This window comes from Bos taurus, chromosome 18 (genome assembly GCF_002263795.3).
Source record: "Bos taurus isolate L1 Dominette 01449 registration number 42190680 breed Hereford chromosome 18, ARS-UCD2.0, whole genome shotgun sequence".
In the NCBI taxonomy this organism is placed as follows: domain Eukaryota; kingdom Metazoa; phylum Chordata; class Mammalia; order Artiodactyla; family Bovidae; genus Bos; species Bos taurus.
Window position 1 is genome coordinate 51245916 of NC_037345.1, and position 26839 is coordinate 51272754.

Genomic DNA, 26839 nt, shown 5'->3' on the forward strand with positions numbered 1-26839 from the left:
CGCAGGTCTCATTTCCTGGGGGTGTGAGGGCACCGAAGGCTTGGGCTTCCTTTCCCCACCCCCAGGGAGTCTGCTTAGAACCGCAGACTGGATGGTCACCCCTTCACTCTCTCGATTCTCCGCCCTGCCCGCAGACAGCAGGTCAGCGCAGGTCTGGGCAGCTGGCCCTTCTCCACTGACCTTCTCCCAGGACAGAAGGAGGCAGCTCTCCCTGAGACAGATGGAGAGATGGAGGGATCTGGAGAGGCGGAGATACCAGGAAAAGGAGACATAGAATGACAGAAACCAGATGGGGCTGGGGGAGGGGAGGGCGAGTGAACAGTTCAGTGTGGTGGTGCCCCGGCTAGCCCGGACGGTGACAGGTGTGTGCCTGGGCCAGGGTGATCTGTTGGCTTTGTAATCATGTGCATGTGTGAACCTCCCTGAGACCACCTTCAGTTGTCTGTGCCCCAGATCCTGTGTTTTCTGCTGAAAACGTAACTCCCCAGCCCCCAAGAGAGGAAGTGAGAAATCCCAGTGGAGGGGGAGGTGGCGGGGCGGGAGGCCGAAGGGCCGGTGGAGCAGGGAAAAGGGTGGGTCTGCTTTCTGTCCCCGCCCTCCCCCGCCCCGCTGGAGGTTTCTGTGGAAACTGCCGCTGAGAAAGGACGAGTGAAGGTCACACAGCCAGAGCCAAAACGAGGCCGAGTGGAAGGGGGAGATATGGAGAGGTGGAGAGAAAGAGATGGGACAGGAATGAGCAAGAGACAGAAAGGGAAGAGACAGAAATGGAGTAGCGATGGGGAGAGACCACGGAGGTGGGGGAGAGACCACGGAGGGGAGCAGAGAGGGATGGGGAAATAAGCCAAAGAGGAAACAGGGGGACAAGCCATAATGAGGTGGGAGAAGGGTGAGACAGAATGGGAGAGAGGAGGGGTAGACAGAGAAAACAGGTTAAGAGACCGGGGGTTGTTGGGGCTGAGAGAAGCAGAGACTGAAGTGGAGCAGAGATAGGTGAGAAACAAGAAGCCTTGGAAAACTAGATGTAGACGTTAGGGGGCCCCGAGTCGTGGAAATGCTAGAGATCAAGCGAGGGAAAGGAGAGAGGCTGGGCCCCGCCCCTCGGGCAGGCGGCCCAGAGCTCGGGAGCTGTCCGTTCAGCACCGGCCTGGCGCGCAGCATCGCCCTGTCTCCCCGACAGGACCTGCCAGCCTTCGCACGGCTTGGGCACGCCACATCCAGGGGACCCCGCCTGTCACACAGCACCCCGTCTCAACCTGGCCTCTTCCGTGTCTCAGACACTTGCCACATGTGTGCCCTTCAGAGGCAGGTGTGGGGGCGAGCTTGTGTCTCAGGATGTTTCTTGTTTCCACATCTCTTAGAGACTAATCAATGTCTCTGCCCTTGAGCGGGAATGTCAGTCCGTCAAGGTGATAGAATATGGCTGCAGACATTTGTGGTCTCTTCCATTCTCTGTCCCAATACCAAGCATCAGGTCTCCCATTTCTGAGTCTCCCCCACCCCCATTTCTGCTCTATCTCTTCAGTCTTTATCTCTGTCTCCTCAGTTTGCCAAACATGTCTGCCTGGCTCTCTATGTCCCGTGTCTCTCTGTCATCTTCACTAAGTAATGCAGTTGATCTGTCTCCTCCATCTGTTTCCTCATTTCTGTCTTTGCCAGTCTGTCTGTCTTTGTCGGTCTTTCTGTTTTTCCTTTCCTATTTGCATCTCTCTGGTTTTGAACTCTGTGTCCATTCCTCCCCTTAGTCTCTCCTTCCATGTCTCTTGCCGAGTTCCCTTGTCCCCATCCATCCCTGTGACCTTCGTAAATCTTCCTCCTCCCCCACCCAACTTCCGCAAAGCCTCACACTGGGAACACTGTGCACAGTCATCAATCTCCCCAAACTGAGGAGGGAGTGCATGAGGGGGGACAGGAGCCTGTCTGGGGTGCAGTCTCCCCCAGCCCAGCTGGTGAGCAGAAGGAGAGAAGGCCAAGAATCTCCTGGGATCCTGAAACCCCCCAGGCTTCTCCATCCCCCCAATCTCTCTGCCATGGTCCAAGCTCATCCCTGTAGGATAAGGTAGAGAGGAAAAAGATAAAGGTGAGACAGAGCCTCCCCCCTTCCCTCCCATCCCCCTCTTGGAAGGGGACAGAGTTCCGCAGAGGGGCCAACTACCAGGGCTAGAAGATGTGGCTCCCCCCCCCCCCACCCAGTCTCCATGGAGACAGGCCAGATCCGTAAGCCCAGCCTCCTTTGCTGCATACGCTGCCTCCCTGTTACTATGGCAACAAAGGACAGCAGGGAAGGATGGGGACGGGTCAGAGTACAGGATTGGGCTGAGGCTCTGGGTGCTGGAGGAAGGAAGGAACCCACCTGCCTGCCCCCTTTTGCTCTCTGGCCCAGTCTCCCTGTCCTTGTGGTTCTGTGGTTTTCAATCTCCCATTTTTTGTGTCTCACTCCAGCCTTCAGCCTTTCACACAAATCAGTGACCTGGTCCTTAACCTTCACGCCCCTTGCCTGTCCCCCACATCTCGACTTCCATAGGTGGGAGGATACCCACATTCTGAAAAAGCTACAGAGACAGGCTCTTGCCTGCTCTCTGCCCTTTCTGCCATCCCCACAGAGTCTGGGAGTGTTCCTCATAGAGCAGAGAGGTGTGGGTGGGAGGCTGTAACTCCTCAGGCTCCAGTGGGTGGCCGATGGGATGTCGTGTGTATTGTGGCAGGCCTGGGGTGTGGGTGCCAGCTGTGCATCTGTGTGTGTGTGTATCAATATATGCCGAGCTGGGATGTGCACAGCGTGGGAGTGTGGGCATTGGGGGTGTTTGAAGCTACAATGCAAGTGTATAAGACAGCATTGCAATACATGATGAGTGTAGTGTGTGAGGTGTGTAGGATGGTGTTGCGTGATCTGTGTCTGTGAATTATTGTGCCGTGCATGAGTCCGAGTGCACCCTTTGTCTGTCATTCACAATTAGCAATACTTTGGCAGTTTGGCATGGAAGGTCTTTGCGTGTGCCCAGATATATTGAGAAGGAGTGTGTGTGATGTTGTGTGACCACACAGCAGAGCCCACAAAGGTTCAAATGGTGTCTGGGGCAGTGTGAGGCCTGTGTCTGTGTGACGGTGCTGAGTGTGGATGTGTACTGGTTCATGGGCCCATGGGTGACATGTTTACTGGTCTCTGTGTGAGATGGTTTAAGGCCAGCTATGATGGAGCATGTGACATGTGTGTCTGTGAGGTGGTGTTTTAAGGGTGTGTGTTCCTCTGCATGGCATCTTATGCCTGTGTGATTCTGTTGTGGTGTGCTGGGGTGTGCAGTGTGCTGTGTGTTCGTGAGTCTCTGGGCTTGTTTTGATGGGGTACTGTGAGATGTGTGGGAAGTGATAAGCTGGTGTGTGACGGAATGTGACTGTGAAACTGGTGGTGTTGGTGGGTGTCCCCAGCGTCTATGCTCTCTGGGTGATGGTCGGGTGTCAGTCCCATGCTTGGTGGGATTCTCTGGCTGTGATGTGTCTCCTGTGTACCTGTGCAGTTGTGTCTCGTTGGATAACTGCAGTGCCATAGTGGGTGAGGGGAGGTCACACACTGAGGGGGCCTCAGGGCCCCGCCCCCCTCTGCAGCGTCCCTGCTCATCGCGGGGTATCTTTCTCGCCTCTTGGGTTCCCTCCATCTCCGCCTCCTGAACAGCACCCCACAGTCTCCAGGGCTCCCCCTGCCTCACTGCAGAGAAGGGTGCTCTGGCCCTCCTGCCTTATTGCAGTGGCTTACGGGGCTTACCCCCACCCGGTGTGCACCTTCCACAGCGCACCCCTCCCTCTGGTGGCACACAATGAGGGGGGATTCCGGGGCTCTCCCACCCTCAGCGCCCGCTCCTAGGAGGCGACACCCCACACTGCAGGGGCTTCCAGGTCCCTCATTGGCGGGGGGGGGGAGGGGGGCTCCGGGTTCTCCGCTTCCCGCAGCGCTCCCCCTTCGCCGCCGAGCCGCCACTTTGCGGAGGCTGGGGGGCGGGGAGAACAGCTGCAGTACCGGGGGCGGGGCCGCGGGCCATCCATCAGGGCGGCGGCGCCCCTGATTGGCCGGCGCCGGCCCCCCCGCGGGCGCGGGCATATGAGGAGGCGGAGGCGGCGGCGGGCGCCGCAGACTCTGTGCGGTAGGGCTGACCGCCGGACCCACGCGCGGACCGAGGCGCGGGCGCTGCAGAGGCCCCCAGCCCGAGCCCGCGCCTAAGCCCACCCTGAGGCCCCCTGCCTCGGCCCCTGCCCCGCCTGCGTGCCCCTGTCCCCCGGAGCCGCCAAGATGGGGGTAGGTGCTCGGGCCAGCCAGGCGATGCCTGTGTGCGAGTGTGTGTGTGTGTGTGTATGTGTGTGCGTGCCTGTGTGTGTGACATTGTGGGTCCAGTGACATTGGGTGTCTGCGGAGAGCGGGGGACGAGGACTCTGGGACCTCTGCTCTCCGGGACCCGGTGCAGGCCCCTGGGAGCCAGCTGACCCTGCCCATCCGTGTGGTTGTGTCGCTGGCTGAGTGTGTGCCCGGGGCCGCCTGGGTCGGTGGGAGTCTGTGGCGCATGTTGGCGTGTCCTTTGTGTGCGGGGTTCGCGGGGCGCGGACCGGCCTTCGGCCTCTCTGTCTGACCCGGTGTGGTTCTCTGCTCAGCCGAAGATGTGCGTGTGCGTGTGCGAGTTCCTGGTTCTGTCAGGCCTGGCAGCACCGTTCGCCTGCGATTGTGTGGCTCGGGTCGTGTCTGAATGCCTGCACCCGTGTCTGGGTGTGTCTGAACGCCGGTGTTTGTGTCTGGGGGTGTTGAAGCCCGTCTGCTTCCGTGGCCAGGCAGGGATAGGTCCAGACTATGAGATGCACACCCGATGACCTCCCTTTCTCCTTCCAGGCCCTCATGGGGTTGCTCCGCAGTGCGGAGCAGCCTGGGTCTGCAGCGCGTGTCTACCTCCTAATCTGGGGGAGCAGACCTGGGGGCTGGGGGGAGCAGGAGAGCCACGGCAGGGAGACTGAGTGCCTTGCTGAGGGCTATGTGTGCAAATGCGTGTTGTGGGGGTATTGTGCATGCCCGGCTATGCCCTTTCCTCTGTGTCCGTGTGTCCTTGTCTGTGAGTTTCTCCAGCAGATGCCGCCTCTTTCCCTGGCTGACCACCTGACCCCCCAGCTGCAGCCCTGGATCCCTCCCTGAGTGTGTGGGGCGGGGCCAGAGGGAGGGGGTGGGGGGAAGGAGGCTGGTGGGCTGGGCTGGGTGGGATGAAGAGAGAGGGGGTTGGGATGGGAGAGCGAATATGAGGGATGGGGAGAAAGATGGCGGAGGAAGGCTGTTGGGTCCAGGAACGGAGGTGGGGGATGGGGCTGCAGGTCGGTGGATGGGGGTGGGCGAGGCTGAAGGGGAAGAAGAATTGGATGGGGAGAGGACTGGGAGAGAGAAGGTGCAGGTGGGAGTCAGTGATGGCTTCCAGGTAAGTGGAAATGGAAGGGAAGCCAGGGGCAGATTGGAAGACAGGGCTGAGGCTAAATGCCTTAGATAAGAAATTGGGGGCGGGTCTTAGGAAAAGACGTGGGACAGGAGAAGTGAGCGCTTTAGACATGGGAGACAGAGACATGGGAAGACAGAGAGAAATGGGCAGACACAGAGAGAGATGCTCTGAAAGAGACAAAGAGATAGAGAAACAAAGAGAGAAAAAGAGACATCGAGACAAAGAAAGAGACAGACACGGGCAGGAGGATATGGAAAGACAGAGAGATATAGACAAGGAGAGACATGGAGAGACAAAGAGAGAAACTGAGGCTGAGATGAGGAGACCCAAGGACAGACATATCCCATCCACAGACAGCCAGAGGCAGCCTGGATGACAGGAAAAGGGGACAAAGGGCACGAGGGGAGGTCGACTGAGATGCCGGGATGAGGCCTCAGACACCTTGAAAGGGGGAGGGACGGGCGGGCCAAGGGGCAGAGCCTGCCTGAGCTCGGCTGGCGTGGAAAATGGCGAGGAACTGCAGAGGCGGCTGCAGCAGCCAGACACGCGTGTCCCCCACCCTCTGAGGTGCTCCCGCCCTGCAGTGCGCCCATCTGGGCCTCCTGCCTTGACTGGGAAAGCCTCGGCTCCCCCTCCAACAGATGGAAGCCCGCCCCCAAGGGAGTCTGGTCATGACAAGGGCAACCAGCAACCAAGGCTCACCTGCCAGGGACTGGGGTACCCCAGTCCCTCCTCCCTCAGACCCAGGAGTCCAGGCCCCCAGCCCCTCCTCCCCCAGCCCCAGGATCCAGATCCTCAGCCCCTCCTCCCCCAGACCCAGGAGTCCAGACCCCCAGCCTCTCCTCTCTCAGATGGAGGAGTCTGGGACTCCACCCCTGGGTCTCACAGGGACCCAAGCATCAGCTCCCGGCCTTCCCTAAGTCTTCAGGGGTGGGCAGCTAGTTTTCTTCCCACCTCCCTCCAGGCCCCTCTCTCTCCTCTCTTGCCTGCCCCTCATTTCTCTAACTTGTGCCCACGACCTTGTATCTCCACTCTCTCCGTCTGTGGGTCTGCCCCTTGTGGAGGCTGAGACCCCTCCTGAAGCGGAGGTGGAGGAGGGTCCTCCCTGCCTGCCTGAATCTCCATGCTCAGTGTCAGACACAGCACTGCTGCAGGGCTGGCCCAGCGCCAAGCCACCCTCGTGCCCCCTGAAACCCAGGCTCCCAGGCCTTTAGGATGCAGTAGCCACCCGGGCTCAGCCTCCGGGTCTGGGGGCAGACAGCAGGCAGCTCAACCCTCTACAAGGTCACGAGGGGATTAGCACTGAGCCGTGCTGAGCCTGGGATCCCAGCTTGGCTCTGGGCCTGTAAGATCTGTCAGCGGGCCTCTATCAGCACCCAGCCTCACCCCACCCCTCCTGCCAGCCTCCGAGGACGCTGGCTTCCCCATGAGCCCAAGCCCCCAAACTAGAACTTCCATCGCTCCCCCTACACTACATCCAGTTCACGCCAGGCCTGGAGGACTTGTGCCTCTTGCTCTTCTGCACCCTGAATCCCAGCCAGCAGCTAGTCTGTCCTTCAGAGACCTAAACATGCCCACCCCCACCCAAACGTATTCATGGCTCCCGCCATCCCCCAGGAGAGAGGCTAGGCCACAGCTTGTCAGTCAAGCCCCTCGGGACCGACTGCACGTCCAGCCAGGCCACCATCCCTGGGCCCAACAGGCGGCCTCCTGGGCATTTGTCCCAACTGGTCCTCTGAAAGAGACATCCATGGAGTTGGGAGAAGAGATCCAAGAAAAGAGCCAGGAAGAAAAGACAGGGAGAGACCTGGGGGAGTTATATGGGGGAGGCCTGGAGCTGGAAGCACAGAGATGCCAAGATGGATGAGAGAGAGAGAGGGAAAGATACGGGGGTAGAGAGGAAGATGGCAGAACAAGACCGTGAGACACAGACAGACAAGATGGTTGAAACAGTAGAGACAGGGAGAGACGCACCGAGCATTACAGAAAAGCAGGTACCTTGAGAGATGAAGACAGAAAGAAGTAGAGATAAGGATGGACAGAAAATACTGACACTCAGGGATAATCTAAGATCCCCACACACCAACTTGGAAAGAGATAGAAACCCAGGGAGAACACAGAGAGACTGACTCAGCCACACTCAGGGAGAGAGTTCAAGAGATGGTGACAGATATTGTATGAGATGGAAAACATAAAGAGCCAGAGATCAGAGAGACAAAAGTCTCAGAGAGACACGCGTAAAGATGCAGAGACAGAGAATGTGAGTGATGAGAGAGTGAGATTAGAGAAAGAACTGCAGAGAGATGGAGATAGCCACAGATGGAGAGGTAAAGCGGCAGAAGGAGACAGAGAGACAAAAGGGAATAAGACAGGCACAAGCAGAGACCTGGAGAGGCAGATCAAGAGAGACAGACCAACAGACATAGCAAGAGACAGACACTTGGGGGGGTGGGGGGGCTTGGGCAAGCCCAGGGAGAGGAAGTAAGAGACAGAAAGAGACACACAGAGCAAAAAAGGACATATGGAGACTGAAGGGGAGAGACCTAGAGACAGGGAGAGAGAGACAGAGGCATAGACAGACCCAGATGGAGACTCGCTGGCGCAGAGATCCAAGGAGCCAGAGCTGGGGGGTGGGGGTGGGAAGCAATAGGAGGAGACAAGCTTCGGGAGTTCTGTGAGACACCCAGGCCGAAGGGCAGGGACAGAGCCCCCAGAGCAGGCCCTGCCCGAGACACAGCTGCACAGCCGCAGGGCCGGTGCCCCCCTGTAACCCCTTCTCGCCCGCAGTCTGGTGGTTCTGACAGCTATCGTGTCGCCACCTCGCAGGACAAGAAAGATGACAAGGGCTCGCCCAAGAAGAGCAAGGGCACCAAAGACCGCCGGGACCTGGATGACCTCAAGAAGGAAGTGGCTATGGTGAGTCCCACCCTCTGCGCCCACCCGGAGCAGACCCCTCCCCAAACGACCCCCCCTACCGCCAGGCCTCCACGCTCACCCAATGTCTCCCCAAACTCCTGTTCCTCAGACAGAGCACAAGATGTCCGTGGAAGAGGTCTGCCGGAAATATAACACTGACTGTGTACAGGTGCGGCCAGGCTGGAGGGACAGGGGTCCCGGGGGTGGGAGTGGGGGAGGCATGACCCCCACAATGCCTGAGGGTGCTCTGTAATGTTGGGGTGCCAGGTTTCTCCGAGAGGGTCCTATGTGAGTCCTGTGTCCCCCAGGGTCTGACCCACAGCAAAGCCCAGGAGATCCTGGCCCGAGATGGGCCCAACGCGCTCACACCGCCACCGACCACCCCGGAGTGGGTCAAGTTCTGCCGCCAGCTCTTTGGGGGCTTCTCGATCCTGCTGTGGATTGGGGCCATCCTCTGCTTCCTGGCCTACGGCATCCAGGCGGGCACAGAGGACGACCCTTCTGGCGACAACGTGAGTGCCCTCCACCCGCCCCGCCCCACCCAGGAGGTCCTCCGCATAGAGACATGCGTGTCTCACTTCTCCCCTTGGACTTTTCAAAGCCCCGCCTCCGACTTCTTCTCATCTAACTTTCACAATCACTCAGTGAGAAAACCAGAGATGCAAGGAGGAAAACGGGCTCAGAAAGGACAAGTATGGGATCCTGGTGATCCAGTGGTTAGGGCTTGGCGCTTCCACTGCAGGGGGCCTGGGTTCGATTCCTGGTTGAGACCTAAGATCCTGCAAGCCACATGGTACAGTCAAAATAAATAAATAAATAAATAAGACCAAGTTGCTTGTTCAAGGTCACACAGTAGGAAGTATGAGCTGGGGCTCCATCCCAAAGCTGTGTTGTAACATCACTGGCCTTGAGGGTAGACACGAGCAGGTGGTCATGGCCTAAAAGATGCTCAGTGAATGGGCTCACGTAGAGACCCAGACACACCCACGTGCTGATTTATCAGGGCCTGTTCACTCAGCACAGGGGACACACACACACACAGTCTCAACAGACACAACACTCTTAAACATAGACGTGTATTCTGACTACACGGAGATCCTTGCACGCACACACCCACGCATGCGCATGTACACACTAGTGCGGAGTCAGTGCAGGCAGTCACACTAACACGTAGATTCAAGCACGGCCACCTAGTTTAGACACAGGCACAGACACAGACATGGACCGAGAGACAGACAGACAGACACAAGCACCCAAACACACAGAGTCGCAGGCATAACCTGGTGGCGGACAGAGCGGTGTGAGAGTCAAGCGCAGACAGGATTCTCAGAAATGAAAACCTGAACAGGTGAACAGACCCAGAGTCTCAGACCTAGGCAGACCAACAGAGGGAGACAGACAGAGACCCACCTAGAGAGAGTCAAACACAAACAGTCTCCTACATTTAAAGTCAGGCTTTCAGTCAGACAGGCACGTTGATCTTAACACAGACAGACACATGGACAACAGCATACACACCGATTCTCTGACATAGGCTGAGAGACCCACAAAATAGAGAGATGGACAGACCAGAGGCTCAGGCACACTTTTGTTCAGGAAGAGAGATTCAAGGGAATTCCCTGGTGGTCCAGTGGTTAGGACTCCATGCTTTCACTGCTGAGGGCCTGGGTTTGATCCCTGGTCAGGGAACTAAGATCCCATAAGCTGTATGGCAAGCCAATAAACAAACAAAACAAACATTTTTTAAAAAAGAGAAAGAGAGTCTCAAACATGGACAGCCAGAGAGACACAGACCCTCAAATAGATACAACCTGAGGTCAGACATACAATTGCAGAAGCCCACTTACTCAAAGCTCTCTCCCCAGACTGCACACATCTCAGGGTAGGGCTGGTGGGGAGTTGCTGTGGGGCGGGCTGTGACCTTGAGTCTGCCCACAGCTGTACCTGGGCATCGTGCTGGCGGCTGTGGTCATCATTACCGGCTGCTTCTCCTACTACCAAGAAGCCAAGAGCTCCAAGATCATGGAATCCTTCAAGAACATGGTTCCCCAGGTGAGGGGTGCCCAGGAAGGGGCCAGGTGGGGTGTGGACAGCTGCCGAGGCTGTGCCCAGAGACCTCAGGCAGAGAGCATCAGGGAGGTGACGCCTCTCTATCCCACCCGCAGCAAGCCCTGGTCATCCGGGAAGGTGAGAAGATGCAGGTGAACGCTGAGGAGGTGGTGGTCGGGGACCTGGTGGAGATCAAGGGTGGAGACCGAGTTCCAGCCGACCTGCGCATCATCTCAGCCCACGGCTGCAAGGTGGGCGTGGGGCCTAGCTCTGCCCTTCCTGGAGCGGCCCAGGAGTCCAGACCCCCAGCCCCTCCTCCTCAGACCCAGGAGTCCAGGCCCCCCCTCCTTCCCTAGACCTGCAAGTGCCTTTGACCTTGCCTAGAAGTTGCACCCTCTCCACCTTCAAGAGCCCAACTCTGACACCCAGACTTCTAGGTCTCTAGCTGTGACCTCCACAGACACAGGTTTCCTTAATTAATGAGATTTCCGCCTCATTAACAAAACAAAGGAACAAACAAAAATCTTGAAATCTCCTCTGAGCAAATGCCAGTTTAACCCAGGCCTGGGGTTGAGCCCTGTCCCCTGTGCCCTCACCCCAGGTGGACAACTCTTCCTTGACCGGCGAATCAGAGCCCCAGACCCGCTCCCCCGACTGCACGCACGACAACCCCCTGGAGACCCGAAACATCACCTTCTTTTCCACCAACTGCGTGGAAGGTGAGACAGTTGGGGTGGGGTGGGCACCTGGGTGGGGCCAAGCTGGTCCAGACAGACAGACGCACCTCAGGGGCTTGGCGTCTCTCTGCACCTCGCTGAGCCTCAGCCCTGTCCCCTCTGGCCACACAGGCACGGCTCGGGGCGTGGTGGTGGCCACGGGTGACCGCACCGTCATGGGCCGCATCGCCACTCTGGCTTCGGGGCTGGAGGTGGGCAAGACGCCCATCGCCATCGAGATTGAACACTTCATCCAGCTCATCACTGGTGTGGCCGTCTTCCTGGGCGTCTCCTTCTTCATCCTGTCCCTCATTCTTGGATACACCTGGCTTGAGGCTGTCATCTTCCTCATCGGCATCATCGTGGCCAATGTCCCAGAGGGCCTGCTGGCCACTGTCACCGTAAGGCCCAGACTCCTGGGTCTGAGGGAGGAGGGGGCTGGGGGCCTGATGGCAAAGATCTTTTCTTTTAAAAAGTTTTTTTTATTTGGCTTCACTGGGTCTTAGTTGCCACATGCAGAACCCTTAGGCAATGATATTATTTTATTTACTTATTTATTTTTTTTGGCTGCAGCACACAGCATGTGGGATCTTAGTGCTCTGACCAGGAGTCGAAACTGTGCCCCCTGCATTAGAAGGCAAATTCTTAACCACTGAAGTCCAATGGCAATGATCTTGATTGCAACTTGGGGGGCCGAATTGCAATCAAGACATCGAGGGCCAAATCCTCCCAGACACTGAAGAAGGAGGGTCCTGGGACTCAGTGGGCCTCGTGAACAAAACAAACCAACAGGGATTTCCTGGCTGTCCAGTGGTTAGGACTCCATGCTCTCACTGCCGAGGGCCTGGGTTTGATCCCTGGTCAGGGAACTAAGATCCCGCAAGCTAACCACCCTATCATTTTTGAAGTTAACTTACAAAATTAAGAAGCACACCCTCATGGTAAAAATCAAAAGAATACATTAAAATAGTTAAAGAGTAAAATAACAGTCTGGACCCACTGCCTAGCCTAGCCATCACCCCCACTTCAGAAGCAGGCTCACTGTACTGTTCCCAGCAGAGGTGGGCACATTCCCACATATGTAGTAACTGTTTTCAGTGTACACAGAAGGGACCATCCTAGGAATACTGTTCTGCTCCTTGATTCTTTTAGAATCAATAGATCCTGCAAACTTTTCCGTATTAGCAAATTCAAAGCTACTCTAGGTCAAGGTCTTTTATTGACCTACACTGTACACACAAGAGTTGCACATACGAACATACAACCTGATGAGCTGGAGTCAGTTGAACACACCCTAGGTCAGCGGCACCCAGACGGAGTTCCCTAGAAGCCCTCTCAAGACCTTGTTCAGCCCTTCTCCTGCAACCCCAGGATTACCCCTAGGATAGCCTGGTTTCAAACAGTAGTTTTTTTACTTCAAATCAGTGGACTCATTCAGCAGCAACTCTTGTTTCTGGCTCTTCTTTGCTGAACATTGTTTCTGAGCTTCACCCACGAGGTTGTAGGCACTGATCTCTTATCCTTTTTCATCTCTGTATAGTATTCCCATCTTTTATTTCTCCAATTTTCTCTTCTGCTGTTAGAGAACATTTTGGTTGTTTCAGTTGGGGACTATTATGTTGCTGCTGTGAACATTCTAGTGTATTTTGGGGGGTGCATCTGAGCCCATTTCTATGAGTCTGTGCCTTGGGTGGAGTCTCTGGGTGATTCTTTGCCCAGGATTCTCTTTGGGCTAAGCAGTCAGGTTGTTGGACAGTCGTGTTGCCGGCCCAGCCCCGCCACCTGACTCTACCTGTAACTCACCTGTCCTTGCACGTGCCCCAGGTCTGTCTGACACTGACTGCCAAGCGCATGGCTCGGAAGAACTGCCTTGTGAAGAACCTAGAGGCTGTAGAGACCCTGGGCTCCACGTCCACCATCTGCTCAGACAAGACAGGGACCCTCACCCAGAACCGCATGACAGTCGCCCACATGTGGTTTGACAACCAGATCCACGAGGCCGACACCACTGAGGACCAGTCAGGTGAGGGTAGAGCCCAGACAGGAGGGTGCTTGGCCCCCCGCCCCAGCTGCCCCTTGCCCTGATTGGTGGCTTTTTCAGGGACTTCATTCGACAAGAGCTCGCACACCTGGGTGGCCCTGTCCCACATCGCTGGACTCTGCAACCGTGCTGTCTTCAAGGGGGGTCAGGACAATGTCCCCGTGCTCAAGGTGGGTCCCCCCTCTCACTGGCCTCAGCCTGGCTCTTGCCCATCCCGTGCTTCTCTGCTCTGCCAGCCCTCTCTCCCGCCCTACAGAGGGATGTGGCCGGGGATGCCTCCGAATCTGCTCTGCTCAAGTGCATCGAATTGTCCTCTGGCTCCGTGAAGCTGATGCGTGAACGCAATAAGAAAGTGGCCGAGATCCCCTTCAACTCCACTAACAAATACCAGGTACCCTGGGGCTCTCCACTTTCTCTGTGATGCCCCCAAAAGCAGTGCTCTGCCCCACTGCCCTCCTGCTTTGGGCAAGCTATTAACTTTCCCGGAGCCTCAGTTTCCCCATCTGTAAAATGGGACTGATAGTGGAGAGAGGAACAGAGATGGGAGTGAGAGCGAGGCCTCTGTGGGAGTAGGAGGCAGAGGAGTAAAGATTTCTTGCAGCAGAGTGGGAACCAGCCAGAGATCTCATTCATTCATTCAGCAGATGTATTTTTAAGCAGCCACCATATGTCTGGGATGCTTCTGTTAGGTGCTGGGGAGACATAACAGCAGTGAGTGAAACAGTGAAGTTCCTCCTCTTGTGGAACTTATGCTCCTGTGCCAGGAGACAGATGATAACAAAGGCATGAGGACTTGAGGAAATTTGGAATATGTCAGGAAGTCACCGTGCTGAGGGAGGAAGCCCTGCAGGTATCTTGGGGCAGTGGGCATAGTATGTGCAAAGGTCCAGCGGCAGGAATGTGTTGAGGTGTCTGAACAAGGGGTTGTGGAGCCAGGAAGCATGGTGGGAGATGAGGGCTGTGTGTGCTGGGCCAGGTCCCGTCAGGCCTCATGGGCTGTGGACACAACTTAGGTGTGACTCCATGAACCAAGGAGTAGGGTAGAGATGGGACCTGACTCACATTTTTAAAAACTACTTTATTGAGGTCTAGTTCTTACACCATCGTAGATCACCCACGTAGTACATAATTCAAGAGTCTTAGTATAGTCACACATAGTATATACAACGTAGCATAGCTAGCGTCTACTCAGTCAGCTTTAGAGAATTTCCATCGTCTCAAAAAACACCCTCACACTCTCTGGCTTTGTTCCCCTACCTCCCCCGTCTCCCCAAGCCCTAAGCAACTACTAATCCACGTCCTGTCTCTATGCCCTTGCTTATTCTCGACACTTCATGTCAACAGAATCCTACAATATGTGTTTTTGAGCGTCTGAGTCCTCTCACTCAGCATCGTGTTTTCCAGGCTCCTCAGGGCTCCCCTGGTAGCTCAGACAGTAAAGAATCCGCCTGCAATGCGGGAGACCTGGTGTCGATCCCTGGGTTGGGAAGATCCCCTGGAGAAGGGAACGGCTACCCACTCCAGTATTCTGGCCTGGAGAATCCCATGGCCTGTAGAGTCCATGGGGCCACAGAGTCGGACACGGCTGAGCGACTCTCACTTCCCTTCCCTTCCGTGTTGTAGCACGCGTCAGTACTCCATTCCTTTTTATGGCTGAATGACTTCGCGTTGTATAGCGAGATCACATTTTGTTGATCCATTCATCTATCAATGGACATTTGGGTTATTTGCACCCTTTGGCTACTATGAATAATCCTGCTGTGAACATCCGCCTACAAGTTTCTGTGTGGACATCGTCTGCACACCTCTTGGGTGTATACCCGGGGATGGCCGGCTTACGTCGTAACCCTATGTTTAAGCTTTGTGGGGATAGCTAGGCTGTTTTCCAAAGTGGCTGCACCACTTTTCACTGACTCTCATATTTTAAAGTCTCCTTCTGCCTACTGTGGGGAGAAAATAAAATACAATGGGGAGGGGAGGACAGACACAGGGACTTGATGTGGGGTGCTGCTGTGACATTTCATATGAGAGATGCTGGTGGATGAATGGGAAGGCAGGGGAGGTGAGAGAAGTCAGAATCTGGGTACTTCAGAGGTGAGCTGAACAGATTTGGTGATGGGGTCTAATGTGAGATGAGAGATCGTCGGGCGAGGCAGAGAGAAATGCCGGTATCCTCAGGACCCTTGAGATTTCTGTGAGAGAGACACAGAGGAGAAGAAATATTTGTCAGACAAAGAGACAGAAATGGGCAGGGATGAGCAGAGATCTCTGTGAGAGGGTCCGAGAAACAGATGACAATCTATCAGGTAGAGAGATTCAGGCAGTGCCCTCTGGGGAGCCCGGCTGTGGTCCGTCCTGGCATCCGTGGCATCCTGGCACCCGAGGGGGTGGCGGGGAGTCCTCTTCCCCCCGGCTGGGCTCAGGGAGCCTCCAGGTCCCTGGGAGGCTCAGGCACGGCCACCCTCTGCTCTGTTTGCAGCTCTCCATTCACGAAACTGAAGACCCCAATGACAACCGGTACCTGCTAGTGATGAAGGGCGCCCCCGAGCGCATCCTGGACCGCTGCTCCACCATTCTGCTACACGGCAAGGAGCAGCCGCTGGATGAAGAGATGAAGGAGGCCTTCCAGAATGCCTACCTCGAGCTCGGCGGCCTGGGCGAGCGTGTGCTTGGTGGGCACCAGGGGTGGGGCCAAGTTGGGGCAGGGGCCGGAGGGTAAAGAGGGATGTGGTGCTGCCCAGAGCCTGGCTCAGAATAGGATCTCTCAGAATGCACCGTGATTGACTGAATGAATGACAGGGGAAGCCATCTTTCGGAAATGAGTGTGGACTGACTCTGGCCAGCTGGGGAGTTTGATTGCTGCCACGCGGGAGCTGTGGGCAGGAGGCAGGGGGGACTGAGGCTGGAGCCCCTCTTCCTTTCTCCCCACACCAGGTTTCTGCCACTACTACCTGCCCGAGGAGCAATTCCCCAAGGGCTTTGCCTTCGACTGTGACGACGTGAACTTCACCACCGACAACCTCTGCTTCGTGGGCCTCATGTCCATGATCGACCCTCCCCGAGCGGCTGTCCCCGACGCGGTGGGCAAGTGCCGCAGTGCAGGCATCAAGGTGTGGCCCGGGGGGCATCGGGGGAGGCAGGACCAGGGCTCCAGGGGCCAGCAGTGAGGCTGGACCATTTGCACACAATGCCCGCAGGTCATCATGGTCACCGGGGATCACCCCATCACGGCCAAGGCCATTGCCAAGGGCGTGGGCATCATCTCCGAGGGCAACGAGACTGTGGAGGACATCGCTGCCCGGCTCAACATTCCCGTCAGCCAGGTCAACCCCCGGTGAGCCCCGCCCAGCCCGACTCAGGTCCCTCTGGGACAGTGGGTCCCATTCCTCCAGGGTCTCCTCTGTTGACTCAGCATCTGGGCCCCATTCCTCTTCTGTCTTAATGATGGGGAGCCTGGTATTCCAGCTTCATGAGGCTGGCAAGGGGTGGGCTCACATCCCAGCTTGGCCACACGTGAGCTGTGTGACCTTGGGTGAGTCATTTAGCCTCTCTGAGCCCCGGTTTCCTCCTCTCTAAAATGGGCTGCTAGTAATTCCCATCTGGGAGGATTCTATGATGTCTCTCATTGCTGTGTCCATCAGTTTCTTCCTGCCTGTCTTTTACGTCGTTGTCTCTCTCATCTCTGTTCTGACTCCCTCAGCTTTCCCATCCTCATGTCTCTCTCTGTGTCTGTTTCCATTTCCTGCTTGTCTGCATATCTCTGTTCCTCTGAGTCCAGGGTCCCAAAGTTCTTCCTGAGGTCTGCCCTCCATCCCTCCTGCAGCCCCTCTGCCCCCATTTCCCTTCATCTCTGATCCCCCCACCCCACCCCTGCAAAGCCCTTTGTCCCTCTCTCAGAGCCTGGTCCGTCTCCCCCTGTCTGTGGGTCTGTCTGCCTGTCCTGACCACTCTCTGCTCTCCCCAGGGACGCCAAGGCCTGCGTGATCCACGGCACTGACCTCAAGGACTTCACCTCCGAACAAATCGATGAGATCCTGCAGAACCACACCGAGATCGTCTTCGCCCGCACCTCCCCCCAGCAGAAGCTCATTATTGTGGAGGGTTGTCAGAGACAGGTGGGCTGGGGCTGGGGTCCCTCGGGGGAAAGGGGCTGGGGGCCAGGACTCTGGGGTCCATGATGAGAAGACGGTTAGTGCCAGGCCTCCAGGCACTGTGCTCACCCTCTCTCCCTCCAGGGAGCCATCGTGGCTGTGACCGGGGATGGCGTGAACGACTCCCCCGCCCTGAAGAAGGCCGACATCGGGGTGGCCATGGGCATCGCCGGCTCTGACGTCTCCAAACAGGCAGCTGACATGATTCTTCTGGACGACAACTTTGCCTCCATTGTCACGGGTGTGGAGGAGGGTGAGTGAGTCGGCCCAGGTGGCCCTGGAGACTGGGGTCCCTGCGTGAAGCCCAAGAAGGGCGAGGGGAACAGGCCAGGGCTGCAGCGGGTGCACGATGGGGAGATGGCGGAATCCTACCAGGCCCCCAGTACAGCCTGAGCTTGTCCTTTTCAATTTTCTTCCCCCCACAGTGTCGGGGGCTCCCTGGGGGCAGGACTGAGCTGATACACTTCAGGGTCCCCGTGTTGCCCAGCGAGGACCCAGTCTGTTGGGCAAGGCAGAGGTGGAAGTATTTAAAAGATACTCAGAAGTACAACCTCAGGGAGGCAGAGGGTCAAGCAGAGGGGCCCTGAGGAGGCCTCTCCCCCAGCCTGCATTCGGGAGCCAAGGAAGCTTCCCCGAATGGGCAGGAGTCACTGTGCCAAGTCCCCAGGGCCATTGGGAATTTTCACAGAGAAATGCCAGCGAAGGGAGTTGCAGGCAGAGGCACGGCCATGTGGGGGCGCTGGCGGGTGAGGCTGGGCCGCCAAGAGCCCAGACCTCAGGGTCCCCTGGGCACCACTTCCTGACGGGCCTGGATGCGGCCGCAGATGGGGCTTGTTCATGTTCGATTTTATTCTGATCATCCAAGTAATTCATGATAATTACAGAAAATGCAAAAAAGCATTAAGAAGCACATTGGCATCGCCCACAACCTCACCATCCAGAAATATTCACGGTTCACACTGTGGTTGCATTTTCTCCCAGTCTCTCTCTTACATTTCAAATGACCCAGTGTGAAAAATAACTCGTGATGAGGGAGAATTCAAACAGTAGAGCTGAGCCTACAGCCTCAGGTTAAATGCCCTGAGCCCTTGTCTCCTATGGCCCAGAGGACACATGGTTAACCCTTTCTCACCGCCCTCCAAAACATGTTACACGCATGTGCAGAGCACACACTTACGGATGCTCTAGTTCACACCTCCCAGACATTTCTTGGGCTCCTACCTTGTGCATCACGCCAGGGGCTGGGGAATCAGCTATGAGCAAAGCAGACATGGTCCCTGCCCTCCAGGAACTGGGGGACCTTCCCCAAGTTAACAAATTATAACATAACAAATGAAATTACAGGGACTTGCCTGGAAGTCCAGTAGTTAAGACTGTGCTTCCAATGCAGGAGGCACGGGTTCTATTCCTGGTCAGAGAGCTACCATCCCACATTTCATGCAGCAACAGCCAAAACAAAAATAAAACAAAAAACTAATTACTTATGGTGACAAGTGCTAAGAAGAAAACCAGCAGGGTGCTATGATAGATGATAACAGGAGTCCTACCTTAAAAAAATTTTTTTTTGGCTGCACTGCATGGAGTTGGGGATCCTAGTTCCCCAACCAGGGATTGAACTCGCACCTCCTGCATTGGAACCACAGAGTCCTAACCACTGGACCTCCAGGGAAGCCCCAGCAGGGGTCCTACCTAGATAAGGAGGGGCAAGGAAGGCCTCTCTGAAGTAAAAGAAGCAGCACAGTTTAACCTTCAGTAGGGGGAAGTCCGGACACACCCACAAGCAGAGCAAGTGGCACAGCAAACCCCGTCACATCGCCCGGCTCAGTACACACACTGGGCTATGCTGAAGTACACTTAAATCATCACCCATAAGTACTTAGGGTGAGACCCCGGTAGTTTGTGGAGAGCCACACCTTGAGGGGACAGGAAACAGCATGTGTGAGCAACTAGGTGCCTTATTTTTTACACAAAGGGGATCATACCATCTATGCCACCCCCCGCAGAACAGGCTGCCTGTCTGTCCCTTTTTAAAAATAAGTATGGCAATTCCCTTTTTTTTTTTTTGCTGTGCCATTTGGCTTGTGGAATCTTAGTTCTCTGACCAGGGATCAAACTTACGCCCCTGCAGTGGAAGCAGGGAGTCTTAACCAACAGGCCACCAGGGAAGTCCCTCTTTTTTGGCTATTATAATGCTATGGTGGGGCTTTCCTGATAAAGATAAAGTTGGTAAAGAATCCACCTGCAATGCAGGAGACCCTGGTTTGAGTCCTGGGTTGGGAGGATCCGCTGGAGAAGGGATAGGCTACCCACTCCAGTATTCTTGTGCTTCCCTTGTGGCTCAGCTAGTAAAGAATCCTCCTGCAATGCAGGAGACTTGGGTTCGATCTCTGGGTTGGGAAGATCTCCTGGAAAAGAGAGAGGCTACCCACTCCAGTATTCTGCCTGGAAAATTCCAGGAACTATGTAGTCCATGAGGTCACAAAGAGTCGGACACAACTGAGCGACTTTGATTTTCAATGCTATGATGAACATTCTTGTACTTGCTTTTTGGTGGACATAAACACTCATCCTATAAACCTATGATGAGGATTGCTGGGTCAATAAGGCAGGGATGCTTAACTTTAACAAAAAATTCTGGGCACTCCCTGGCAGTCTAGTGGTTAAGATTGCACTTTCACTGCTGGGGGCACAGGTTCAATCGCTGGTCAGGGCAACTAAGATCCCGCAAGCCATGCTGCATGGCCAAAAAAGGGGAAAAGAAAAAAGAAAAACTGCTACGCAGTCTTCCTAAATGGTTGTATTTTGAGAATGTTTGAACAGAGGCAACCTGATTGGATGTCTGAATGGAAAGGCGGGTGGTGAGGGGATGGATTAGGAAGGACGCCTGGACTGGGTAGGGAAGGGGCAGCGGGACTAGGGTGCCCTGGCGTGGGTGCTGAGGTCTGAGCCCACCCTGCCAACAGGCCGCCTGATCTTCGACAACCTGAAGAAATCCATTGCCTACACCCTGACCAGCAACATCCCGGAGATCACACCCTTCCTGCTGTTCATCATGGCCAACATCCCACTGCCTCTGGGCACCATCACCATCCTCTGCATCGACCTGGGCACCGACATGGTGAGTCCCAGCCACCCCCAGGCTCTGGGAGGGCAGGGTCCCCCAACACCACCCCGATTCACGTGCTTCTCCTGCCCAGGTCCCTGCCATCTCATTGGCGTACGAGGCTGCCGAGAGTGACATCATGAAGAGACAGCCCAGGAACCCACGCACTGACAAGCTGGTCAATGAGAGACTCATCAGCATGGCCTACGGACAGATCGGTGAGGACCTGGGGCCCCCGCCTGGCTTACGGCTGAATGCCCAGCGCCTGGCCCACCCTGGGCACTCGGGAACCTCGTGTTGAATGAGTGGAGTGAAAAGCAGGACATGCTGCCATAGGTCTAGTCGTGGCAGTCCAAACGTGGGCTGGAGAAGAATTTCCAGACACAGAGCATTTCAGAAAGGAGTGAGTGTATTAAGAGCAAGGAGCAGAGATAATGAAGATCCTGCAAATGTAGTGGGTGGGGGAGAGTCAATGCTTTTTATGGGTTAGCAGCCAGTTTTTTAGCCTCATGATGAAGAAAACTCCTGCTAGAAGGGTGGCATTAAGTGACCGGTTAGGGTGCTAGAGGGTGAGTACCGGGGTGGGCATTTTTACCTAATATGGGGTCAGGAAGCTGGCCAGGAAGGATCGCAGTGTGGGCGGGGTTGGCAACAGTTACAATGGGGTTCAGTCAGTTCCAGAGGTGACCTTGATTCTGGGCTCCCTTTCTGTGGCCTGGATGCCAGGTCTCATGCCTGTGACCTTGGTGTGGGACTCCACAAGTTTGGAAGGAGTGACTTAGAGATGAGGGGTGGAGGAAAGGCCTCCCCAGGGTGCGTGTGGGATACTGAGTGGCCCAGGAGGGCCACGCCACTGCTCCACCACCCACCATGCTGGGAAGGACCAGTCAGCCTGTGAGCCCTCTGAGGGCAGGGGCGAGCCCCACCCGTTCCTGCCTCCTCCTCCGTCTGCTGCTGGAGGGGAGAGTGCAGAGCTTTACAGGTGTCCCAGCAGAGGCCTGGTGGTGGTGGTCAGAGGCCTGGGAAAGTCATTCCTGCATGGTGGTCCTCAGGGACTTCCTGATGTCCATGTGGCCCGGGTCAAGTGGGAGGGACTCCAGGTTCTCCATCTCTGGGGAGCCCCCTCCCCGAGTCTGCTGCTCCAGAGAGCCCATTCCAGATGCTCACCACCAGGTGGCGCCCTCAGGTCGTCCTCTGGGAGCCCAGCCAGGAGGATGCTAAGGCAGAGCACCGAGTCTCAAGGGGCCCCAGAGGTGCCCTGGGCTGGCTGCCCGCCCCACCTCAGCCTCTCCTCATCTCCCTACTCTCCTCCCCCAGGAATGATCCAGGCTCTTGGTGGCTTCTTCTCCTACTTTGTGATCCTGGCAGAAAATGGCTTCTTGCCTGGCAACTTGGTGGGCATCCGGCTGAACTGGGATGACCGCACGGTTAACGACCTGGAGGACAGTTATGGACAGCAGTGGGTGCGTAGGGGTGGGTTCCACAGTGTGGCCGTGGGCCTCCCAGGAGGGGTCTCTGCCCACAGCATCCTGGGCCACGGTGAGCTGTCCTATCCATGCGGGTGGCTTGCTGTGATGGCCCCTCTGCCCTGGGAGTCATCAAGACCCTCCTTCGGACACAAGGGGTCTCTTGGCACTCTTGCCCCACCCCATCGTGGTCCTGTCCACTGGCCAGGCTCTCTGCCCTGCCAGGCAGGAAGCCTTTGTGACCCCCTTCCCAGTCTGTCTTCCCTTCACAGCACAGCCAGTGTCCCCCGAGGAGGCCCCCAGGTTCTCCGGTCCACAACTAAGGTCACCAGCATGCTCTATCCTTCCTTGTCCATTTCCTGACTCTTCCTGAGGGGCTCTGAGCTACAGAGGGCAGACATGTCCTCCCAGGGGACCCCATCTGGACAGAGTCCCCGCTTTGCCCTGGGGACCTACGCAGGAGTGCACACAAGGAGCATGTGGGCAAGGAGAGGGGGCTGGGGCTGCGGCCACACTGACCACTGGCTGACACGTGCATCGTCACCCTCGCAGACCTATGAGCAGAGGAAGGTGGTGGAGTTCACGTGCCACACGGCTTTCTTCGTGAGCATAGTGGTCGTGCAGTGGGCTGACCTGATCATCTGCAAGACCCGGAGGAACTCTGTCTTCCAGCAGGGCATGAAGTGAGGGTCGTGGTCGCTGTGGCTGCTTTCCGTCCCGCCCCACGTCTGTCTGTTCTGGTTTTGCCTCTGAGTTGATTTTCTCTCCAGTGGTCACATCTGTCTTGGATTCCCTGTCTGCCTGTGTGTGTGTGTGTACGCGCGCGCGCGCGCGCGTGTGTGTGTGTGTGTGCACGCGCGTGTGTGCGTGCGTGCGCGCGCGCTGCTGGGATGTTCCTGCGTCCCTCTCCAGATCTGTCTTATCTTTTTATACCCCGGCCTGTCTGTGTGTCTCTGTCTTCATATTTCACCGTCGCCATCTCCCTGGACCCATCTGTGCCTCGCTGCCTCTTTCTGTTTCCATCCCTCTGTGTCTCCTTGTCTGTCTCTCTCCGTTTGCCCCGGGGGAGTGCCTCTGTGTCTATGGGGTGGGGATGCCGGGTGGGCTTCTCTGGGTCCAGCCCTGACTGTGCCTGCAGGAACAAGATCCTGATCTTTGGCTTGTTTGAGGAGACGGCCCTGGCGGCCTTCCTGTCTTACTGCCCAGGCATGGATGTGGCCCTTCGCATGTACCCTCTCAAGTGAGTGCCTTTCCCCCTTCCAGGTCCCACCTGCTCCAGGGCCCTCCCAGGAGCCTTTGCAGTGGAACACCGTCATGGGTGGGGGGTGGGGTGGGGCTCTGTAGACCCCGGCCCAGAGCCATGTCCAGGGCACCCGTCACCTTGGGCACGAAGGATCAGGGGGCAGTGCGCTGGGCGTGGCCCCTCTTTTCCTCCGTGTTGCCCGGTGGCGCTGACTCGCTCCTCCTCTCGCTTCTCCGCAGGCCCAGCTGGTGGTTCTGTGCCTTCCCCTACAGTTTCCTCATCTTCGTCTACGACGAAATCCGCAAACTCATCCTGCGCAGGAACCCCGGGGGTGAGGGGCTAACGGGGGTAAAGGTGGGAGGCTGGGGGGAATGGGAACGGGCAGCTGGAGGGGGAGGCTGGAGAGCGCCGCCTGGTGACGATGCTAACCTCACTGTCTTCCCCCTCCTCCCGCCCCTCCCATACCCCCTCCTCCCTTCCGCGCTGTCTCTCCATCCCCTTGGCACCTCTTACCTCTCCCCTTCTCTCCGGGCCTCCTCCTCTCTGTGTCTGTCCCCGTGTCTCTGCCCCTTTGGACTTCTTTCTGTGTCGCTGCCTCTCTGTCTCTGCTTGTGCGTCTCTCCGTGCCGGTCTCTCCCGTCTCTGTCTCTTTCCTCCTTTGTCTCTCCAGGTTGGGTGGAGAAGGAAACCTACTACTGACCTCAGCCCCACCACGTCTCGCGTCTCTTTCCTGCCCCCGCGAGCCCAGGACCGCCCACTCCAGTGCCCCTCATTTTGTATTCTGGGGGGAGGGGCCCTTTCTCCCCGTGGCCCCGCCCCCTCAAGTGATCTCCCGCCTCCCTCCCCCACGCCCCGTCCCTTGGCTGGCTTCTCTCCCCGCCCCCACCCCCGCCCCCTGCCTCTCTCCCCTCCCTCTCTTTTGTGTGTGTCTGTTCCTCTCCTCCTCACCCCTGCCTCCCAGACCCCTCCCTGGACTCTTTTTTACTCCTCGTCGCCCCCTGGCTGATGCCGTCTCTGGTTCTGGACAATTATCAAATATATCAGTGGGGAGAGAGAAGCCGTGTGTGTCGTGCTTTGCTTTGTTGAGGGGGTTCAGTGCAGGGGGGATGTGGGCGGGACAGCGTTCCCCGTGCTGGCACCCATGACTGGGTGATTCACAGAAGCCCAGAAATTTAGCCTGGCATGAACGTGGGAGTCATGGAATTTCAAAGTCATCAAATCACAGAGTTTTAGACCCAACAAGGATTAGTATGAGAACACTGTGAATTCGCCAGGTGATGGGATCCTGGGATCAGAACACGGGAGAGGGGGTCAGACTCTGGATCCTCTCATATTGGAGAAGACCCTGGGGGGCCATGATGATACAATGGTTCACTGAGCTCCCACTCTGTGCTCCGCCCTCTTCTAAACATTCTACCTGTATTAGTTCACTTAATCCTCACAAGGCACAGAGAGGGAAAGTAACCTGCTCGAGGTCACACAGCTGCGAGGGGACAAATCTGGATAACCTAGGATGTCCAAGCTCTAAGTCACCATGTTCTTCTCTTGTTGAGATAAGCTTCCATCTGTGACTTGCACAGATCTCAAACGCATAGCTCAATGGTTTAAATAATTATATCCACATAGCCACCATCCATACTGAGCTGTAGAACATTTACATCTACCCAGAAAGTCCCTTCATTGCCCCTTCCCAGTCAGCAGCCCCTCCACAGGCAACCATTGATCTGCTTTCTGTTACCACCTTTTGGTTGTGCCTGTTCTTGGACTCTGTAGAATGAAATCTTCTGGTGTGCTGCTGTCGCAGGTCCTTCTTATCCTCAACATCAGGTCTATGAGGGTCATCCATGGTGTCTCAGGTATTGGTAGCCAACACTTTTTCATCGCAGGGTTTCCCACTGTGTGACTGTTATGCTATTTGTCAACCCACTCTCCTGTTGATGGAGTTGTTGTTTCCCTTTTGGGAGCCTCTAGGAACATTCTAGTAACATCCTCTGATGACACATGTGGGCATCTCTGTTGGGCACATGCCTAGAAATGGAATTGCTGATTGGGGATAGACTGTGTTTACCTTTCATAGAAATAGCCAGGCCCTTTCCAAAGCTCTTGTGTCATTGGCATTGCCACAATGTATCACATTTCCAGTTGCTCCACATCCTTGTCAACACTTGCTATTGTCAGTCTTTTGAATTTTAGCCCTTCTGGTTGGGCAGCCCTACCACTTCCCTTGAGGCAGCCTTTCTAACAGAGATGGCAGTGAGAGGAAGGCCTGGGGCTGGTCCTTGGCCTACCTGCCTCCCAGCTCAAATGTCTGGGATGCTGAGAGTCCACATGAGTGTGAGTGTGTGCACGTGCCCACCACACAAGACAGTGCTGAGGAAGAGTGCCTTAATCTGCAGGGGACAGTCTGAGGGCAGGGGTCATGATGCCAGACACCGCCTGTGGTGCCCAGGGCAGAGCCTGGTCCTGGTAAGTGTTATGAGCCCGGACCTCCCCTAGGGAGGCCAGAGAACCTACTTTATTCACCGGATACAGGGAAAGGAATACTCCCATAGACAGGTGGGCAATCTGAGGTCTAGAGAGGGCAGGGACTTCCTTGAGGTCACACAGCAAATACATAACCCAGGTTTCCAATTGTCTATCTTCCTATCCTCCCAGCTCCATTTCTTCCAGGGATCCAAGAGGCAGGAAGGTGGCCTCAGGCTGGAGGGACCCCCTTATCTCCAGCCATCCCCCTAATTCATGGCTCGCTTGCCATAGGCCCCTTTTCCCTGGTCTCCCCTCACCCCCCTGTCTCAGGAATCTTCCTATCTCTCACAGTATCTCCGCCTTAGGGCTTCCTCCCACAATCCCTGTTTCAAGGGGCTCCTCCCTCCCATTGCCCTTATGTCAAGTCCCACCCTGCCGCACTCAGAGGGTCCCTCCCCATAATGTCCTTGCCTCTCGACCCCACCGTCCGCAGCCCATGCTTTTTGACACCTCCAGGCCTTTGCTTATTATGTCCTCTGCTCAGAGCAAGTACTCACAGGAACACAAACATGAGTTATGAGTGAAATGACTTTTATTTGTGTTGTATGAGGAAGCCCCAGAGCTCTCATAATAAAAGTCAAATCCCATTTCCCCAAAGTTGGCCCTGGAAGAAGGCAGCTGGGTCTCTGCCTCCTACCGTCTGCTCTTCAAGACTCATGTTTTGCTTGGGGGCTCTTCCAGTTACCTCCACTGCTCCCATTACTTTGAAATTAGGTGGCTGCTCCCCTATTAATGCTTTGGACTAACTGTGGACTCACAGGAAACCTCCTACCCCAATTTCCTGAAGCCCAGCTCGGCCCAAGTGGGAAACCTGAACAAGCTTCTACTAAAAGCCTGGGGCTGTCAAAGAGGAAAAGTGAAAATGTCATTTGCTCACTCGACCCCATGGACTGTAGCCTGTAAGGATCCTCTGTCCATGGAATTCTCCAGGCAAGAAAACTAGAGTGGGTAGCCATTCCCATCTCCAGGAGATCTTCCCGACCCAGGGGTCAAACCTGGGTCTCCTGCATTGCAGGCAGATTCTTTACCGTCTGAGCCACCAAATATTTCATTGGGTGTTCTCCTTTAGCCGCACCCAGCCTCGGAAAATGAGGTTCTCAGTCTGTGTAAGAAGAAGTTTCGGCTTCCCGAAACTTCTATACACTTCTTGAGGCCATTCTGGTGCACCTGCT

The 26839-nt window shown here is 56.1% G+C and overlaps 1 protein-coding gene across 2 annotated transcripts; it reads left to right on the plus strand.

The window, feature by feature from the left end:
• Positions 1 to 4083: 4083 nt before the first annotated feature.
• On the plus strand, positions 4084 to 24198 carry ATP1A3 (ATPase Na+/K+ transporting subunit alpha 3). Of its 2 annotated transcripts, none has more exons than XM_024979111.2 (23): positions 4084 to 4285; positions 8283 to 8372; positions 8482 to 8541; positions 8681 to 8884; positions 10311 to 10424; positions 10538 to 10672; positions 11023 to 11140; positions 11270 to 11538; positions 12962 to 13160; positions 13239 to 13348; positions 13435 to 13569; positions 15658 to 15850; positions 16113 to 16288; positions 16376 to 16512; positions 17143 to 17293; positions 17414 to 17582; positions 20293 to 20447; positions 20527 to 20650; positions 21750 to 21895; positions 22451 to 22581; positions 23037 to 23138; positions 23381 to 23472; positions 23812 to 24198. In XM_024979111.2, exons 1-23 carry the CDS (start codon positions 4280 to 4282, stop codon positions 23838 to 23840), a joined length of 3045 nt encoding a protein of 1014 aa, XP_024834879.1. In that variant the 5' UTR covers positions 4084 to 4279; the 3' UTR covers positions 23841 to 24198. The 2 variants fall into 2 exon arrangements, with proteins under 2 accessions (XP_024834879.1, XP_024834878.1); XM_024979110.2 differs by having other exon boundaries at positions 4125 to 4285; positions 8244 to 8372.
• Positions 24199 to 26839: the final 2641 nt, after the last annotated feature.